The sequence below is a fragment of the Columba livia genome, chromosome 2 (assembly GCF_036013475.1).
Source record: "Columba livia isolate bColLiv1 breed racing homer chromosome 2, bColLiv1.pat.W.v2, whole genome shotgun sequence".
NCBI classification, from domain to species: domain Eukaryota; kingdom Metazoa; phylum Chordata; class Aves; order Columbiformes; family Columbidae; genus Columba; species Columba livia.
The window spans coordinates 113,514,588-113,534,869 of record NC_088603.1 but is presented as its reverse complement, the minus strand read 5'-3'; the positions used below and the strand labels follow the sequence as shown (position 1 = coordinate 113,534,869).

General features: G+C 38.6%; 1 protein-coding gene across 3 annotated transcripts in view; it reads right to left on the bottom strand.

The window, feature by feature from the left end:
* Nucleotides 1-20,282, bottom strand: part of LAMA3 (laminin subunit alpha 3) — a 116,198-nt gene that overhangs the window by 80,023 nt on the left and 15,893 nt on the right. For 2 of the 3 annotated variants that reach the window (XM_065053332.1, XM_065053334.1), the window contains exons 3-13: nt 18,630-18,747; nt 17,904-18,022; nt 16,192-16,362; nt 13,127-13,224; nt 11,570-11,685; nt 7,418-7,536; nt 5,085-5,175; nt 3,930-4,061; nt 2,115-2,177; nt 772-813; nt 504-641 (exon numbers count right to left, since the gene is read on the bottom strand). In XM_065053332.1, the coding sequence (XP_064909404.1) occupies nt 504-641; nt 772-813; nt 2,115-2,177; nt 3,930-4,061; nt 5,085-5,175; nt 7,418-7,536; nt 11,570-11,685; nt 13,127-13,224; nt 16,192-16,362; nt 17,904-18,022; nt 18,630-18,747 (1,207 nt within the window). The remainder of the gene's footprint in view (nt 1-503; nt 642-771; nt 814-2,114; nt 2,178-3,929; nt 4,062-5,084; nt 5,176-7,417; nt 7,537-11,569; nt 11,686-13,126; nt 13,225-16,191; nt 16,363-17,903; nt 18,023-18,629; nt 18,748-20,282) is intronic. The other variant, XM_065053333.1, reaches the window with a different exon arrangement.

The following is a 20,282-nucleotide window of genomic DNA, read 5'->3' as shown; positions in this document are numbered from 1 at the left end:
AAGACTAAAATGAAACAATGTATGGTTTTGATTTACAATCTCAAGTGTCAGGGGTTAATAAAACGCCTAAAAAGACAGTACAGAGGTAGTTAATAAAGTTTAAAAATAGTCAGTTTTCTCGTATTGATTAGAAAGGGTTGCTTGGTGTATCAAAGTGAGGTTGCAAAGCCAAATTAAACACAGTTAAAAAAAAAAAAGAAATTAAAAACAACCAAGGATAAGTAAAATAAATGCTCCCAAACATATTCTAAATTTCATCAATGTTACTAAATCCAACCCCAAACTCAAGTCTGACAGCTGCATCTGACATTAGACAACAATCAAGGAAATACGGGCGTTTTTAGATAGAAACGTCCCCTCATCACATTCTTCTTCTTCTTTGATTTCAGTGAATTTTGGGGGAGTCCCCTATGAACACACCTCCTTGGCAAAAGAACTTCGCCCCTCAGTATAAAACTCAGGTCTGCATTTTCCACGTTGCAAAAAGGGAACATCTGTCTTACCCTGGCAGAAGGGGTAATGAAAATATCCAGCTGCACAGGTGTCGCAGGAAAGTCCCCAAAATCCAATTCTACATCTGCACTGTCCAGTATTTCCATCGCAGTCACCGCCCAGCACTCCTGCGCCGTGGCACTGGCACGCTGAAGAGCACATTTGTAAAGAAAATATTTGCGGCATTATGATCTTAAAGTTCCTATTTCACTTGGAAGCCGAAGGTTGGCATTTACACCGAGCACAGGCTCCAAGCATCAAATAAACTATGGCACTTACGTAGACACTGGGGGCCAAAATATCCTGGTTTGCAGCCACCTTCTAGTTACAACAGGAAAGGAAAAGAAAGAAAGGAACAAAGTTAGCGCATAAAACCATGCAGCTCCTCTTATGTTTGCAAGAAAAGCAGATCAGTGCTTAGCAATTATTTCTCTTGAACTGACAAAACTATTTGTATGACCCTTACATACAAGTCTCATTTAAAAAATAATAATCTGTAATCATGCTTAGTCTGCCAGCACAAATTTACAACTTCTACACAGAAGCCTCTGCTTAGAGGCAGCTGCCTTTCTTATGCCTTCAGACTCAGATGCTGCTTGTTGTAAATGTAAATAGCTCAAGATCTGTTTTCTCCTGTTTATATTTATTCATTTTTCTTCAGAGTTTTCTTTCTTCTTCCTTTTAAAAAATATGTGAGAGAACAGGATATGGCTACCAGGGCAATTATTGTGGATGCCATAGGAAGGAGATAAGTGGTACAGGAGACTGAGGATTTGCGGGCTGTGATGGCCACTGCAGACACTTTCAAGAAAACAATTGGGACTTGTAAATACATACATGGATTTGTACTATCTGCTTATATCTAATCATCTACTACATTCACAGAAGAAAACACTTCTTCATTTGTCAGCATAAACTTCACTTCTATTAAAACTAGTAGAAATAAAGAGGAAGTTATGTTCATTTTAGGATATAAAAAAGGTTTTGAGGTTTTTTTAAGGTTATTAATCCTGATATGATTTACAAGTATGTACATGATTAAATGCTAGCTGTGATGATATCTCCATTCTGCAGTATAATAATACATACTAAAAAGTAAAAGCCCACTGAGAGAATCATACAGACTTTACACAGCTTTGCAGGGGGCTAAATGAGAAATATGTAGCTCTCTTAGAAATCAAAGTTCTTCACTGCCAAGGGCAATGTACAATTTGCCAGGTGCAAGAGGACTGTCCAGAAGCAGAGGCCAGGTAGTCTTTAAGGAGGAGATTTACACTGCGAAGCAGCTGACAAGTTGTACATGTCAGAACATCTTGATGGATCTGTTCCTAAGAGCATCAAACAAGATGGTCAGCCTCTTCCGCAGATGTTTGCCGGAGGCTGGTTCAACTTATTTTGATTCATAACGCTTTGTGAAGCCAGCCTACTAAACTGTTCAGTACAAACATGACAATACGATGAACTGGCAAGAACAAATGCTCTCTGAAAGATAAATACCAACAGTGGTAAAATTACTACATAAATCTCCATGAAAGAGCAGGCACCACCAAAACAGTGAAAAATAGTGACACAGGTCAAAAAGTGAAATGGGAGAAAAAAATAACAAAACACCAAGAACTTGCCAATTATGTCACCAGCCATAGCATCTCTTGGATTTGGAGAAGTAAAAGGGTATACAGGAATACCTTTAAAAGAAAAGAAACAATGAAGTGTATTTGAAACAGATACAGTTATTTCACTAAAAATCATAACAAACCGTGAAGTCATCTCCTGACAGTAGACAGTCACATGACCATAGGAATAACTTCAGCTTAGTGTCCTTTCAGTTAGGAACAGGATAAGAAACATTTTACTTTTGCTCTCCAATTCAGGTGCAAACTTCCCTTCTCAAAAGAACGGTATGAAAGGCCAGACACCATTTGCAAATGCTACCAATTTGCTTCAATCCTCTTTATCCTTTTGTACAGAAAGCTTTCTCATGCCAGATGGTGTTATGAGAGCTATCTAGGGAGCTGTGTATTTATTTCACACTCCTTGCTTCCAGCTGAAGGTCCATCTCCTGCTATGTGTTGCTATCACTCCTTACCTGAACTGTAAGGACAGTTTTTATTTGAGAAGCCTCCAGATTAGGAATGGGAAAGACACCCCAACACATTTTCCTCCATTAAGATGGGATCCAAAGTTTAAGCGCTATCAACACCAGTGGATTTTAGACCAAGGTCTACCTGAGCTGAACTTACTTAAAAATGTTGCATTACAAACAAGAGGATAAATGAGATGTAATAATCTAGAGTAAACTGTACAGAGAAGATTTCTTCTATCACAGCCATTGAATTCAAACAACATTCAATTTTTTATACTCTTTTTTTTTTTCCTTTGTTTTGTATTGATTTCTCTCTTCTTCCATTTTTATCATGATATCTTTGCTTTAGTCAGACCTCCAATCTTGTCCCAGAACAACACCTGTTTTATCGGCTGTCAGAAACATGCTTCTCCTGAGGGCATAAAGCATTCTCACTGGTACATTTTTAGAATCTGATCATGGAAACACAAGCTTTTACGCAGTAAACACGATCCTGATGTTACTTTTTCCTCAGCTCTTTTATATATAATTTGTTTATGGGGAAAGCATTTTATTTGCTGAATTCCCAATACATACTTTTAATCTCTTTATTTTAAAGTAAAAATCTGATTTTCAATCAATCAATAGCATTAGTTAGCATTCTGTTACCATTTTCAATCAGCAGAACTCAGTGCCACATCTTTTTTCCTAATATGTTTATTTTCTCTGGATTCACAAACACTTCTTAACCACTTCTGCAACCACTTCTTAAAAAACCTGAAACAAACTGGAAACCTTCCTTTCACAACATATCTGCACCTATTCACAGTCCAGCAAAAATAAAAGAGCATGGCTGAGAGCTCTATGCTCTGCCAGGAGAATGTTTCCAAAATTACACAGGCTTTGTTTTAGAATTATTTTTTTATTATTTTAGAAGCTGCTGACAACCCACAAGCTTTGTTTATCAGGGATGCAAGTTCCAAATCCTAGGAGGTTACAGGGAGAACACATAACCCTTTTATCCCATCTTTCTCACCACAGTCATGTTCCACTTCTTTATACCTAAACACCCCAAGACATGTTGAAACAATTTGCTTTAGGACTGGAGTTCATGACTTAATGAAAGACAGGCTGTAGCCTCAACGAGGATGTTTTAAAGGAACTCAGAACTGTGAGAATGCAGCACAATCTATTTGATGTTCAAGAAACTACCATTTTGTAAAATAAACCACAGTCTCATCAATATTATGACAATTGATTTATCAGAATGTATAAACATGTGAAGCTGAAATGCCAGATGTTTTAACCAAGTCAAGCTAATTCGTTAATGCACGGTTAAAATACTGAAAAAGTGGTATGTTTTGCGTATACTTACGGATACAAAATGGATAATCATAGAATCCATCAGCACAGCGTTCACAGTTTTCTCCCTGGAAATTCTGCTTACAGAAGCAGCGGCCAGACCCTTCCTCACAGCCCTCTGCATGCTCCGAGTTACAGCTGCAGGCTAAGTAAGTATCAGCAATTAGGTGTTTTTTTGAAAAGAATGAATTTACTGTTCACAGCAGTGCACAATAACATTATAATAGTGTTTCATTCGCAGTTGTGAATGCCTCATTATTTAAGAATGAAAATTTGCATACTGCAACGTATTTTCCAAGTACTTTATGTCATCAATGAATATTTATGATATCCCTTAGAAGCAAGACCTATATTATTTTCTCAGAGTGTTTAACTTTTTTTGATTCAGAAAGTTGCATGTAATTACTCCACAGCACTACAGAAACTCTATTTTCTGTGGCTTCTGCTCAGCTCTCAGCATGCCCTAGAATGAGCACCATGCTCTAACTACCTTCCCTTACACACCACATGAAACATTAAGGCAGCACACCACAGCTCTGTTGACTTCCCATTCATATCAATATCCGACATGACACACCACAGCTTCCTCCTATCTGTCACAAGGCTCCTTCAGCCTGTTTGTAATTCAACCCTTATCTTCTACCTGTACTCAGTTCTTCTTTTTTAAATGTTGTATTAGTAATTATCCTATTGTATTACTTATTACTCACTGAATATAGCAGTGATCCTTCTGACCTTTTGAGCTATAGAATAAAATTTTCAAGTGACCAAGAGCCAAAGGATATCTCATATCTACATCAGAGATCTAAGAGAAGCAAAGCCATGAGACTAGGAGTGGCTTCCTAGAGGTCATGCCACCTCACCATGGGGTGTGTAGCAGCACCCCAGGCTTTCCTGATTCTATCTCCTCAGCAGCCTTTTCTGCCTTATTCCTATGGTCCAGCTGCTGGCCTGAAGGTTTAGGTTCATGATACATAAGTTGAGAACGGTCTAAAAGGGTCTAAAGCAACAAATAAAGTCCTTTGCTGTTGCTCTCCAACATCTTTTGGCCACTCTTTCCCTTTTCCTCCTCAAAAGATGCATCCCATGCCCAGGGTATAGCAAAAAAAGAATAAACCCGTGCCCTAAGACCCTACCATAAGAAGATACTTAATAAAGAAGGACTCACATATACAGCCATCAGGAGCTCTCACTGAAACACCATAAGGACGATAGTAACCTTTTGCACACTTCTCACAGTTAATACCAGCCGTGTTATGCTGTGCAAAATAAAACAAAAGGAGAATATGAGATGAAAATGGGAACTTGGAAGAATTAAGATACAATAACATCCTTTACACTGTTTCTATATACAACTAAGGAAGGATCAGCACTAGAAAAAAATGGAATATGACTGCAAAAAAAAAAAAACCAGCATTCGTCATTTGCTGTTCTTTAACCACCTGTTCTCTACAGATTTCTTTATCATTGTATTCTCACATTAAAAAGTTGAATTTTGTCTTTCAAGCATGATAAAAAAGAGCTATTTTAACAAAAAAAAAAAAAAATCTAGGAAAATATCCTGTTTTCACTATTACATGATATTTATCTCTTTTTACACTCCTTTCTTAACATAATGTGTACATTGTTTAGGCAACTGCATCATTAACTTTTCCTCACACAATGTATTACTTTTTTCAACACTCTATGGCTAAGGCGGGCAACATCAAAATTAACCAACACCTGATCAGTCAGGTCAGCACAAAACAGAATTTCATTTGAAAAGTGTGCACCTCTGTAAACAGGTCTTTTCAGCATACAGAAAAATTACCGTAAATAACTTGAACTACAGCAAAAATAAATTCCCTATGAACACATTCCTGAATGTATTTCAACTCATGCAGCAAAGCTCTCCCCTATGGTGGGGGTGCAGGAGCATGCAGCAGAGGTGGCATTCACCAGTTGAGTTAACTCATGGTCACAAGGCATCTTGTAAGCTCGTAGTCTCATAAGCAGGGAACTGGAAGTGGAGAGGAAGTTTCTCCCTGGAGCAGCTGCCCTCAGCTTCCACTCGCTGTTCAGTTCCTCCTTAGGGAGCATTGAAATTCAGGGCTGTGAGGGGGGACCTGGTATTTAATGCGGGGGGCTGGTGGGGCAGTTCATGAGCAGGGCAACCAGGATATTAATGGGGCTGCTGCTCACGGTTGGAGCTCTCAGTTTCAGCAGCAGTTTTAGGTTCTGCTTCCAGCTCTTCCAGGGCTCTCCTCTAGTGTCTCGATCTGTGCTACTGCTGGGAAAGACTGAGGATAAATCTGGGACAGTGATGCTCACATCACACAGTGCACATCACAGAGACATGGTGGTTGTAAGGGACCTCAGAGGGTGAGGTGGTTCAGTCCCGCTCAGAACAGAGGTAAATCCAATATTAGACCAAGTTAATCAGAGCCTTGTGTGACCTTTCCTGATAGCAATTAGCCAGGGTAGAACAAAATTTACTCAGGAAGAGAGACGTTCTTTCTCTTTCCAATAATGTATTGTTTATTAATAACAGATACAGCATAAAGTCTCTGACTCCAAGTTTACAGCTGTTGATTCAACCCACCTGAGTCTCTAATACAGTTAAGGGGCAGGAGAATGTGGCATGTAAGGAGAAACTGAGGGAATGGCTTTGGTTCGCTTGGAGAAGAGAGGTTCAAGGCAGGGTAGGGATGCCTAGTGGCAGTTTGCTGCTGCCTGAGGGCAAGTTTACACATAAGATAGAGTCAGCTCTTCTCAGATATGCACAGCAGAAGGATAAAAGCCAACTGTCGCAAGTTGCAGTCGGGGAAATTCCTACTGAACAGTAATAAAAATCGCTTTACCACAAGAGTGATTAAGTGCTGTAATAAATTACCTAGAGACTGTGTAATCTTCATCCTCAGAAATTTTCAGACTCAAGTGGACATTTCTTGATGCAAGCTGATATAATTTTGCATCTAGTCTTGGTTTGAGTGGAGCACTAGTCTAGATGACTTCCAGAGGTCCCTTCTACAATTGTGTGCTCTTTCAATATCTATAAGCTTCTTTCTTGGCATAGCCTATGACCTCCTTTACTCCTGTTGATGAACAAGAGTCCTCTGTGTTTTACTGCAGTAAGGAATGAGCTGGCCTGATCTGGAATTTAATTTGGTTAATTTTACTTCCTTCTGTTAAGCAGGGAAATGGCAGAGTTCATAATAACAGGAAAGAGATATTTTTTTTTGTAGTTGTTTTAATTGTTCATTGTGTGGCTTCATTTGAATCACACAGGACTGAGCACAAACACAACTTGTATGTGTCTTTTATATATTAACAAACGATGTTGTGCAATGTAAATTATTTTCAGACACCTTTTTCCCTGCTTTGAGTACAAGTAACAACACCAGAAACACAGAGCCATCTAGTCTGGTCAGCCTCCGAACTATTGGTGTGGACACAATCCCACTTCCATAGCCCTTCTTCAAATGTCCTTTATTTAAACTGACCAAAATGACCTCTTTTTACCTGGCAGTTAATGCAGACTCCCCCACCTTCATAATGCCCAAGGATGTTTAGGCTTTCTCGACGCTGATCAACATCAGCATCATAGTAGCAATCGGTGGCATGTCCATGGCAATTGCAAGCTGAAAAAAGTAATATTCCAAGTCAGTTTTCATTATAATGTTGGAATTCAATAATGAAGCAGAGGTGAAAAAGAAGCTTGGATTTTTTTTTTATACTTACCCTCAGGTATCTTGGAATATGCTCAAATGCACATATTTACCTATCAACAACAGAATTTTCACAGCAGAAACATGGTAAAATGGTTTAGATATGAAGAAAGCATGTGCTGCGAGGCTTATCAGAGGAGGCAACAGTTGTGCCATCTCAAAACTATATATTTATGCATAAATGGAGAACTAGGAAGCTCCAGAAGAATGGTCTCAGCAGTTTTCAAAAGTTATCAAAAGCATGTTCAAATGTTTATTCTGCTTTTCCATGCCTAAAAATACATCTGAGCTAAAGCTGTGTACACTAAATCTTTCTTTAAAATAAACAATAAACAATAATAACAATGAGCTAAACACAAATAAAAGTACTTACACCAAGGAACTGTCATACATATAGTACAAATATACCAACAAACTTATGCATGCATTTACTTAGCTGCTGTTTTCTGAAATGGATATTTTTAAGTAGGAGTTCATTCTACTTCCTGAAAATTCTGGATTCAAAAAGAAGTATGGTTTGAATAAGTATGATCTGAAGAACAATACTACCACCACCACCACTAATAATATATATTTTATATCTATTATTATTATTATACATAATATATATTATTATTAATTCTATATATTCTTAATTATATATTATTGTTAATATCATATTGTTATATGTTATTATTGTCTAGAAAATTATATAATTAGGTGACTAAAAAATAAATAAATTCCCCTGTTTATGGTTGTTTACAGTTTTAGCTGTGATAAATTTTACTTTGGGTAGTTTATGGTTAGCTCCTTTATTTTTCCCTTTTGTTAGGTCAAATAAAGATAGCAGCTGAACTCACAGTGGCTCTGAATCCACCTCTACATACATATTCTGCTATACTTTTAACTCCTTCTGACAGTTGTTGGTATTGCAGTGGTCAGGAAAGACTGACAGATACCTGCCAGGTGTTGCTTGCAGGGACATCAGCCTCTCATATGGCTCAGTCTAGGAAGTTCACCTACTGAAAACATCTGAGATACATCCACTAATATATCCCCTTGTACATGCATCAGCTGTTTTCACCAATCTCCTTACATTGACGTGGGAGACCTAAATCCTGAAAAACCTTTGCTGTTTTACCTTTTTGCAAAAAGGCCTGGCAATATAAATCCCAGAGCAAGCCCAGTGCTTGTGCTTTGCTTGCAGAAGAGAATTAACCTGAAAAATAGCTCTACACTTTCAATAGTTCCTGCAAATAAAGTTGAGTAAAGGGTGATGATTTTACCCACAAAATAATATATCTAATTTCCTAGAGATCAGGTATGTGTGTCTCATAATCTTCCCATCTTAGTTAAAACTAGTATCTTCCCACTGGTCATGTAAAGTTCTGCCCATCTTCACTGAAATCTTCCAGAACTATAATAGAAATCTGAGTAGGAACCAACCACAGTAGCAAGCAAACAGAAAAAAATCAAAGGACAAGACCATGGTTTTGTACCTTTTTTTTTTTTTTTTTTCTGATTACATATTCTTTCCTCGCTGGAGAGGAACAGGATTTTTTCTGAGAGAATGCGGGAAGCAAAAAAAGCTTCTTCAAGCATCTGGGTGAACTTTTAATTACAGATTTAATTCCAGCACTCCAGGGCAACCTTCCCAGGAAATTCCCGAAGTTTTCACTTCATAAAGCTATGACTTCATTTTTAGGGAAATCCCTCCCTTCATCCGGACTAGGGCATAAGGTAACTCTGGAAGGCAATGGGTTACTGCAAGTGCCTCAAAACAGAAGCTAAGGGCCCTGGCCCTGCTTTCTTTGCAATGAGGGAAGCATATGGGAAGCAATCCTTAAAAACTCTATTCCAAGTACCTGGCACCACTGGGAGCACAACTCAGGGACAACTGATTCTTGGTGCCTTGCTACATGATCATACAGAAAGAGAAGGTAAACTGAATCACTCTCTGTATCTCTTCTACATCTTTGTCCCAACAGCTTTGTACAAGGTTTGCCATCAGGTTCACTTGTGGTCTGCTGACAGGAACCAGACAGGCCAAGACTGGGTTCTCTGGCCAGGCTGTGATAGCCTGTGAAGATCTTCGGTGGTTTTTATTCATATAATTCTTCAAGAAAATAAAACATCGCAAAAATGAGATGCTGGTTCAAGATACTAAGTCAGAAAAGGAAAGAAGATTTTTCTTTATTAAAAAATCAAGGTAAATAAAAGCTCATTGCCTCTAGGGCCAAACCGTCTGTGAGGTGCAGCTCACAAGTAGATGTTCTAATAGCAACAGGAAATTACTTGCTCTGATTATAGTAATAGTATTTTCTCTCACAGGGGAATAGAAACCCCCTCTACCTCACAAAGCACCTTCTCACCACTTTGGGCCGTTTGCTGATCCATACAGTACAGAAACTCACAGGAAGAGTTTGGGCTTATCCCTGCAAGCTCCCACCAACCTCTTTCAACTAGTTTCTCTCAAGAGACCTCAGACTTCTGGGAAGCTTAACGAAGTTGCTTTAACTCCTTCATTACTGGCTGCCCGAAGAAGAGGTCTGCATCTGGCAAATGCTCTCAACAAATCACCTCAAAGTGCTAGGAGCAATCCATACTAAAAAGGATATTTTTTCAGAGGCAGGTAGAAGCAAAGTGGTTTTGGCACAGAATCTTGTAGATGATCTTCTATAAACTCATTCTTTAAAAAACATGACAATGTTTATGTTCTTTGTCTATCTCTTTCCTGGCAGAAAATGTTTTCCTCTCAAAGAGGGGAATTAAAATGAGGTTTCAAATAATGCTCAAAAATTGTGTCCCAACATGCCTCTCTCCTATCAAATATTTCAATCATTTTCCTCCCTCTCAACGCTCAGTCTTTGTAGTGAAGTTTTGATTAAACAAGCCATCTCTATATTCCTCAAACTAATCATACAGGTACATCACTTTGGCTTTCAAATAAGGTTCCCCTGTTAACGGTTTGTACCCAGTGGCTACACTACTCTCAGCAATGGTAGACAAGGAAAATAAATTAGTCTAGACACAAAAGAAAATATTCTGCCAACACCTTTGTTCAGAATAAGATGTGCACATAGATCATCGAATCATGCAAGACCAGGTTGGAGTGGACCTCAAGGATCATCTGGTCCAACCTTTCTTGTCAAAAGCACAGTCTAGACAAGATGGCCCAGCACCCTGTTTAGCTTAATCGATGGCAACACTGTCTGTACCACACTCGCTGTTTTCTGGCCAAGAGGATGCAAAACACCCATGTCTAACTGTACTCACCACTCCACCAAAAGAGAGTCCGTACCATCATTCTCTTTAGCAAAAGAATGGAACACAGGGGAGGTGGGAGAAAGGTTGGTAGGCTCCTCCAGCTTGACTACTCAGTCTGTGGACCTCAAGCTCTCCAAACTCCCAACTACAAGCACAGGAAGGGGTGCAAGAGTGGAATTGCCAGCAGTCCCCAGCAAGAATGCCTGTGTGCCCACATGGGGTGAGTGTGGGCAACCGTCAGCAGGGGAACACAGGGCAGGTCAAGCACCTGCAAGCAGTGTGAGCCTTAAGCAATCTCTCTCCAATCTGAACAACAATAGGCTGGGTGATGGGGAGGCAAATTGTGAACTTGTAAAAGATGCCCATAGTCTTTGCTGTGCTAGTGAGGATTTACAATCTGTCAGCAGACAGGAAGGACTGGGGAGAAATGTTGATTCAATGTACTACAAGAAGGCTTCCACTATTCTCAGGTAATATGCTCACACAAATTACTGTTTTCATTGTTTAATAAGAGAGAATATAAATAATATTCACTGCATCATCTCTTCCTCATAGCTGTATGGAAATAATTTTCTCAGTAAAGAAAAAAGGTGTTAAAACATGCAGAGTGCTATGTATGCTCCATGAATACGTGTGCTATGGCTAATTCTGCCCCACTTGTCAATGTCCCTTTAAATCTAGCATCTTTTAGGCTACTTACGTTCACATATGTTTGTGCTCCCGGCTGTTGCAGGTTGCCACTGTTTCTGATTATATCCTGGACAGCAGCGATCACAGGTTTCCCCACAAGTGTTATGCTGACATTCACATTGAAATCTGCAGAAATGAAAGCCTCTTATTCTACTGAAGCTGGATTTAAACTTTATTTTTTCTTAATTTTTTTGCAGTTCAAGACTTAAACGTAGTGTGAAAAGGACAGGACATAAGCTCACATGTAAAGAGGTTGAACAGTAATACTAGAATGTTTTTGAACTTTCCTAAAATTCTTCATGATTGATTACTTTAATCATGTGATTATGAGTTTATTAACACAGATTAGTTATAGAGAACAATTATAATTTGATTCAATGGCCTGGATTATTAAAATTTGGTTTAGACTATTAAATCATTACGATATAAAACAGTGTAGAGTATATCCTATTTTAGCTTCATTCCAAGGTTCAAGCTTGTTGAACCACAGCAAATATATTTATCACCTTTACAGGCATGCCTTCAGAATTTCTTTCATTATACTTTGTTTACAATAACTTTATTAGTGTTTTTAAAACACCAAGATTATAACTTAATCTCATTATTTTAAAAATAGTGCACACTATTCATCAAGAAAATGTGGTTCATATTTATTTTTATTTAGCTGAATAACTTACTTAAAGGGCAGGCTTTCATTAAGGGCTAAATCTTACTATTGTGCATAGTAACTGAATCTCAGGAGTAACAAAGACCTTGAGACTGGAGAGGCCTTTTCCAACATTTCTTCTTATCTGTGTAGTCCAATAACTTGCAATAAACTTTTCAAGTATAACCATCCTGTTCCCATAGACTTTATACCTTCTATACTTACTTTTCTCTAGCATAGATATCTGGAAAGGATGCACCCACTTGCCCTCTTACTCTTCATTAAAACACAATTAAAAATATTGCATTGTCCTGATAAAAGTTTGTTTCAATGCCACAGTGGAGAGCAACAGCTGATTTAAACCAGGCTTTTAAAATATGTTTTAAATATAATCTGATTATTCACGGTCACTTCCCTACAGCAGATGAGCTGAGAAGCCTGATCTAACACCTTGTGAAATCAATACAGAGATCATAAACTTCACAGGGAAAGAGAATAGTTCGTTTAATTTCTGCTTTTATTTTTTATAGTAATGATTGAATGCCATTGGATCTTGACTGAGCTCAGTTACAATGCACAGTATCTCCAGGAAGTTCACTAACTTTGTTCTTGAGTTGGCTAATTCCTGCACTTGGAAGGTGATACCAACCCGTGTTTTCCATAAAGAAATAAGAGTTTCTAAAAAATTATTCAATGTGCCAAACTCTTATTTCAATTAAAAATAAAAATATAAGACCTTTTTGTTATATTTCATGTGCAATATGTTTATACGTTTTCTTGTCAAATATCAGCAGACTCAAGGTTAAAATATAAATAAAAATCCCTATAAGCTCGTATAATTTTATCATAAAAAGGTAATTTGAAAACATTCATGTGGGTTTTTTTCTCATATTAAATAAATGTTATGCTCAGTTTACTTACTGGTATCGGTTTTCAGTACTCTTTGTGTTACATACTTCAGCATGGCCATGGCAAACACATCGACCACCAATACTGATGTCCTTTATACTGTAGTAATACTATGGAACAAGCACAAAAAGTACATATTGATCTTTCCTTACTTGCATTATGTCAGAAATATCAACATCAGATTGTTAAATCTTGCTTATCATAATTTTAAAGGCATGCCTTTACAAAAGGCCAAAGTCAGGCAGCCAGTGGTCAAATCTCTGTTGATGTCTACGTCCCAGTACAAGTACCAGCAAATCAAAGTCAATACTAACGGGGTGCCTGATAGCAACAGTTTAATGCAGTTCACATCAAATGCATATAGCTCTTCATTTCCCAGCACCTACACAGCCACCAATACCCAGGCCCAAAGCTTGTTCAAAGCCAGCTTGAGGACGGAGATGTAAAGTACTGTCAAAGTACCAATTTGTGAGACCTTGGTCTGGTCAACACACCAGACGTGCTGGTATGGGCAGAGCAGTTTCCTCATTCAGTCAGATGTGATCACTAAACACTAGAAACAGACCAAAATCACCAGCTCATTCAAAATCACACATGACTCAAACTGGATTTGAAATTTTGACCTGAAGTTGAAACACTTTGTATCTCATCCTCATGTCTTGCAGGCATCTAGGCAACAGAAGATAAAAATTTAATTGGTTCGACTCAGTGAAAAATATCATTACTGTATACATAATAATAGTAACTTCTGCATACATTTTTGTAGCTCAGAAATTGTTTCCTTGTCTCCTTAGAGCATCAGGCAGAACACAGAGCTGTTGTAAATTTTGATCTCTATGTACCCCCAGAAAAATTACAGGGACAGGTTAAATGGCACTGGAGGATGAACAGGAAAAGGGTCAGAACATTATGCAGTCTCCTGTGCTCACCCTAGTAACAATACAGCCCCTCTAGGTGGTATATATAGCCTCTCTCATCGGGGATCCTTCCCCTCTATTCAGCACTGGTGAGGCCACACCTGAAGCACTGTGTCCAGTTCTGGGCTCCCCAGTACAAGGCAGGCACAGGCATACTGAAGAGAGTCCAATGGAGGGCCAGGAAGATGATGAAGGAACTGAAGCACCTGTACAATGGGAAAAGGCTGAAAGAGCTGCGACTGCTCAACCTGAAGACGACTCAGGGGAAACTTACCAATATTTATAAATATCTGAAGGGAAGGAGCAAAGAGGACAGAGCCAAACTCTTGTCAGTGGTGCCCAGTGACAGGACCAGAGGCAATGCGTAAAAACTGACACACAGGAAGCTTCCTCTGAACATTAAGAAACATTTTTTCACTGTGAGGGTGACTGGTACAGGTTGCCCAGAGAGGTTGTGGAGTATCCTTGGAGATACTCAAGAGCCGTCTGGACAAGTTGCTGGCCAACTGGCTCCAGGTGACTCTGCTTGAGCAGGGAGGTTGGACCAGATGACTTCCAGAGGTTCTTTCAACCTCAACCATTCTGCAATTCATTTCAGTTGCATATACATTCTCTACTTTTACACAGGTGAAGTTGGCTGGGCACGGATGAGATGCTTCCCCAAGGCACAGAGATTTTCCAACTAGTTCTCTTTGCTCTAGGCAGGTGAAGAACAGCAGATGGGATATACAGACTAGGAAATATTTTTTGCCTTCTGAGCTGTCTCTATTCAAACACACACATTAATTTCTAACCGTGCATGGTGTTTTCATACTGTAAGTAAAATCTAGGCTTTCAGTATTTTCAGCACAGCTGAAAACATATTTGACCTTTTTTTGTATGAGATTTCACAACCCGGTCTATAGTTTCATACAGACTTGCAGAGCTATGCTTTACTACTAACAGTGATTGTACTGTCACTGGTCACTAATAAGTCAAATTAGCAATAAGACAAAATGATTAATAGGCCAAATGGCCGCAGTATAGACGCACAATATGCTCTATATCATTTGGTGTGCCATGAACTCAAACCATTAACAGGGGAAGCCAGGTAGTTACTTGAAAAAGAGAACAGAATTAATCTGGTTTTCATCTGTTTCTATAGTAAGTTTAACATAAAGCTTTTCCTTAAGAATATTAACTCTTTCCAAGACTTGGAAAGTCTCTAAAATGAAAAGTTGGACTCTCTTTTAACAATTTAAAAAAACACTCAACTTTTATCTATCCTACATACCATGGCTACGATAACATCAGAAGTTCCTCACACTAAAGCTGTGCTACTTGTTGAATGCAACAAATACAGCACTTACATCTGCCTGTGAGCAACATCTGAAAATTTACTTAAGACAATAAGGTTACTTAATCGGAGTGCTATCAAGCAACTGGAATAGTTTCATATTTTTTGATGCAGAAACTCTCACACACATTTGTGCAGTGCCTCATCCCAGGGTTTCCTCCAATTGTTACTGAATCTTCATTTTAAATGAAAAGGTTAAAAATAACAATACAATATGAAGTCTGCAGTCTCTCTAAGTATACGAATTTCCATACGCTGTTCCATTGAGAGAGATCATTTTTCTTACATTTCCCCGCTGAGTGGGAGTGGGATTTGGCTTTCAAGCTCTTGGATAGTCCAAAATCCACTGAAAACAATTAGGCATCTCAAATTATTCATGGCAAGATAGTAACTTTCAAGTATGCCCTTTGATTCCTGCTCCTTCAGAACTCAGGTACTGTTTCCTGCAAATCTTCCTTTGAACAAATAGGGGAGAAAGTAGTGTCAAACAAAGCTGAAGAGATTTAGTTCCTCAGCCCTGCATAAGATAGTTTAGAAGATGTACACTTTGGCTCCTCATAGCACCTATGATGCACTCAACTTCCTTCCATAATCAAACAAAGGAAAAGAAGACAGTCCGTAACAAAATCATTAATCATTACTTCCCCCCCACAAATCTGTGCTGAACGGGTTACCTTCTTGCTTCAAACAAACCTGGAGAAAATATGAGGATTTAAAGGTGGGTCACTGTAAAATTTTATGGTGAAAAAACATGAAGATAATTTTTTGGTCTCCAAAAGGTTGAACACAATTGTTGAGCATATCTGGGTGAAAACAGTACTTACTCTACGGGTTACAGTGGGGTCTCGTTGAGCTTTCGATATCAGGTGTCCAAGAAGTGTATTAGTTCTGAGAAAACGAAGGCGGATGTTTGTTGCTTTTGTGAATTCTCGAAGACTAGGGGAGTAAGTGAAGTTTTTTGCTCCTGGGCGGCCATTTACCAAAGATACCACAATCTAAACAAAGAAGTAAGCACGTTTTTGTTAAAATATATCAACTGCAAGTGTCAGTAGCAGCACAGAGAAAAATTAATAAAATAATCCAAAAACTTAATATTGTTTCTGAGCATATTTGCAGTAATAACTACACACTTCATACTGAAGCCAGGATATTGGGAAAAATAATGTTAATCTTGGACCCTCCTGAATTCTCATTACCCATATGGTACATATGGGTAAAAAAGTATCTCTATCTGTTTTGAAAACAGTAGATATAACACACAAAAAGTGCAATAGGAATAGTTGCAAATAGTTACATTAACAGCTAATAGTGTCAATGGGAGTTTTGCCTGAGTAAAAACATCAGGTTTTGGCTGTTTCCCAAAGCACATTTATTTTTGGGTTAAGGCACAAACATTCCTGGAAAATATTATTGTTACCAGGTCCAATGCCTGAGAGCGTATTAATGGTCTTTTGGAAGAAAGTACACAGTGTTGCTTTAGAAAATCCCCTCACATGAAAGTAGGTTTATCTGACTTCCAAAACAAGGGCTCTGGTAGTTTTTTATGTTTTAAAGAAACAGATGCCAGCAGCCTAGCAATAATGAATCTCTATTAAATTAACAATCCAGTACGCATATACAGGACTGAGTGAGAGACTTTCAATTATTTAGAACAGACCAGATAACAGATTTCTATTTTCAAATGTCTCCTATACTCTGAAGTACATAACAAGGGAATGGTGATGGCTCTGGTTGCAGGACAATTCCTTCAGGAAAAGTCATACAACACATAGTAGGGGATGGCAACAGCAGTGTTCTTCTAGGGAAATTTTTTACCACATTTTACTGGAAAATTTTACAGATATGTTAATGAACAAATTCTACTTCAATATGAAACCACAACCACAGAGCCGTATGCTCAAAATTCTGGCTAATTCTTGAGGAGGTCAGATCTGGACTCTAACCACTTCAGGTGTAAAAGGAGAAAGTCAGCAGGAGCCATCAGCACAGCCAGGAGTTTAACACTTATTCAAGTAACACTAGCCATGGTTCTATCTAGCAGGGAGCAACAGCTAAAATCAGAGCAATGTCTTCCAAACACATGTATTGTATTATAAACGTGTAGCATTTTATATATTCTTTTCTTAAATAGTTACTTATTTTTGAATGGTAAATATCTGCTTCCACAGCCTTTACACCCATGAGCAATTCTGATGCAGTAAGTTCTGCTCTGCATGTTGGAAGTGTTCAGAAAATGAGGCCAACACCTTCAAATACATATGGCTTGTGAGGTACCTAAAGCATTATAAAAATCAACACAGGTGGCTCTGAGCAGCCCCTACCCCCACACGGGATGGTGAAAATTAGGAGGAGCCAGCTCACCTTCCAGAAATCTTACCAGCTACTTAAGTGGTTGGTTATGGACTTATTAATGTAGCTTCAAGCAGACATAGCTGAAAAATTACTTCCAGTTCTAGGTTTTTATTGAAACACCAAACTTCTGAAACAAATACTGCTTCCTTCCAACATTACACATCACTTCCCTAACAGCACTTACCTCTCCATTTTCAAGAGGCAGAATGCGAGAGTACTCTGTGGTGCACAGGACATCGCTGTCCCTCCTCACTGGAAGATTAGCTTCCTTTCCGAAGCGCTCCAAGCAGTCTGCTTTGGAGTCTAGTCAAGTGAGAACAAAATTATCTTTATGTGTGAAAATCAACATTATTGTTCTAATTTAAATTAACTATGAAGTATCCCTTTTGCTTTTTGGTAAATTCTCAAATAATAACCAGTGATTGTGTCACTCAACACAGAAAAATGAAAATTCCTAAAAAAAAACTACTTCTTGTCCTCAGCAATTCAGTGTTGCCTGACAAAACATGGCACAATATTTCTCATATTGCCACAAAAAAAGTTTTTCCAAGATTTTGCATTTGTATTTGCCTTTGATTTTTGTGAGGAAGTCCAGGGTCCCATGGGATGAAGGACACTGTAATTCTGACATATTCAAAACAAAGACAAACCAAACGAAACTAAAATTCCCAACAGACTGAGAAACATTCATATGCTGAGTTACACTTTCAAAATATCTTACTCATTTTAGTTACACTCTCATGGCTAATTTATTGCAGATAACTAAGACAAGAGATATGTATTTGACTTTCACTGTCATCACTGCAGTTGAAATCTTTAGAGAGACCCACAATCTGATTTTCCCGCTATTGGGCGAATGATTAACAAAACCTGTCCACAAAAGAGCAGTGACACAAGGATTGATACTCACAAGCAAAATATTGCCAGGGGGTGTAAGTTTTTCCAAAGTCCACTGATCTTTCTAAGATCCAGAGATCTGGACGAGGAGAATTTGCAAACTTGATAAGGATGTAGGCAACATGGAAGAGCTGGTGACAGAATATATATAGAACATATCAGGAGTTTTCTGCACTTTAAAAAATTACTGCAATACAAAACCCAATGCAAATAAACACCTTTTCTTTAGTGTACAGTGATAAGGTTATCCTCTGCAATTTCATTCCTGTCAAGATAATAGGCCAGATTCTCACCTGGCTACCCCACCTGGCAATGTGCTCCAATACATTAAGAAAGCTGCAAAATGATGTGTTAAATGCCATCTCTTACATTTTAGAACAGCTCTGTTTTGCACATGACTGATTGATTGGGTGTGTTAAGGGTATAGCTCCTAACATTGAAAAGTTAGCATCTTGACACATCATTGAACCGAGATACTTTTTCAGCATCCTGGTACACCTGTGTTGCATTCCAACCATGTAATTGTGCTTGTAGCCAAGAAAAATCACAATGGTATAAGAGAAAATGCACACACTCTTTACACTGGGACTCCTTTGAGTGCATTTTATGGTAATTTAAGCCACTTATTTCCTCACTTTAGGAATATTTCTAGATAATTTTGCCACTTGTCAGACTTTCCAAGTAACAGAAGCAAGCCACTCCAGAGTTTTGTGGGTATCAAATATGGAAGAGATTCTTATAACTGGTATCTCATTCATTGTCTGAAACAGCTCAAAGAGCTGTTGATTCTAAGGGTCATTTAGAATTTAAACAACCACAATATGGATATGAGTTGTAAATAACAGTGATCTGATACTGAGGTGCAGTCAACATTCAAGTGAAACTGTACGGGAATTTCCCACTCAGTCTCAATTCAGAACCATCTGCTTCCAAGAGATTCTTCCTTTGGTGAGGGAGGCAGGGAGTTACAGTCAACAGTCTGTCAAGTAACTGCTGCCACAGCCCTCACATCAAATACACCCATGCAGTTTATCTTTTCTCAAACATCACAAATGTCATAACCCTGAAGCTAGTACACAGGTTGTTAGATTCCAAACCACAAGTGCATACAAGCTCCCAACCACAAACCAGGAACAGCATCTGTTGCCATGCCTGGCCCATTCAGCTGCCAACTAGGACCAATTCAATAGCTGTCACACCAGCTGGAGCCACCAAGAGCCAGATGCAAATGGTGAACACCACAGTGGAGAAGATATTTGGAACTATTTTGGAAATATGTGTCCCTAACGAGCACTGCACATGCCAATCCCATGGCTTCATGCATGTTGCAGTCATACAACTACATGCAGCCTCAGTCTTCACACATCTACTTCAGACATCAACTTCCGAAGATGAAAAGTATCCACAGAAGAAAGTAAAACCTTCTCATAGAGAAATGGGAAGAATTCAGAGAATTCATGGAGCACGTACTCACAATAATACCTCACATCCAAGAGGAAAAGAACTGAAACTTTTTCATTGTGCATTCATTTAATGCAGTATGTACAACTACCCAGGGCAATCATCACCTGTTCTGTACATACCAAGGCACCACTGCAGCTGGTGTCATACCTTGAAACCTATTTCAGAAACTGATGACTTGCTGAATGTTGTTTACTTAGGTCAG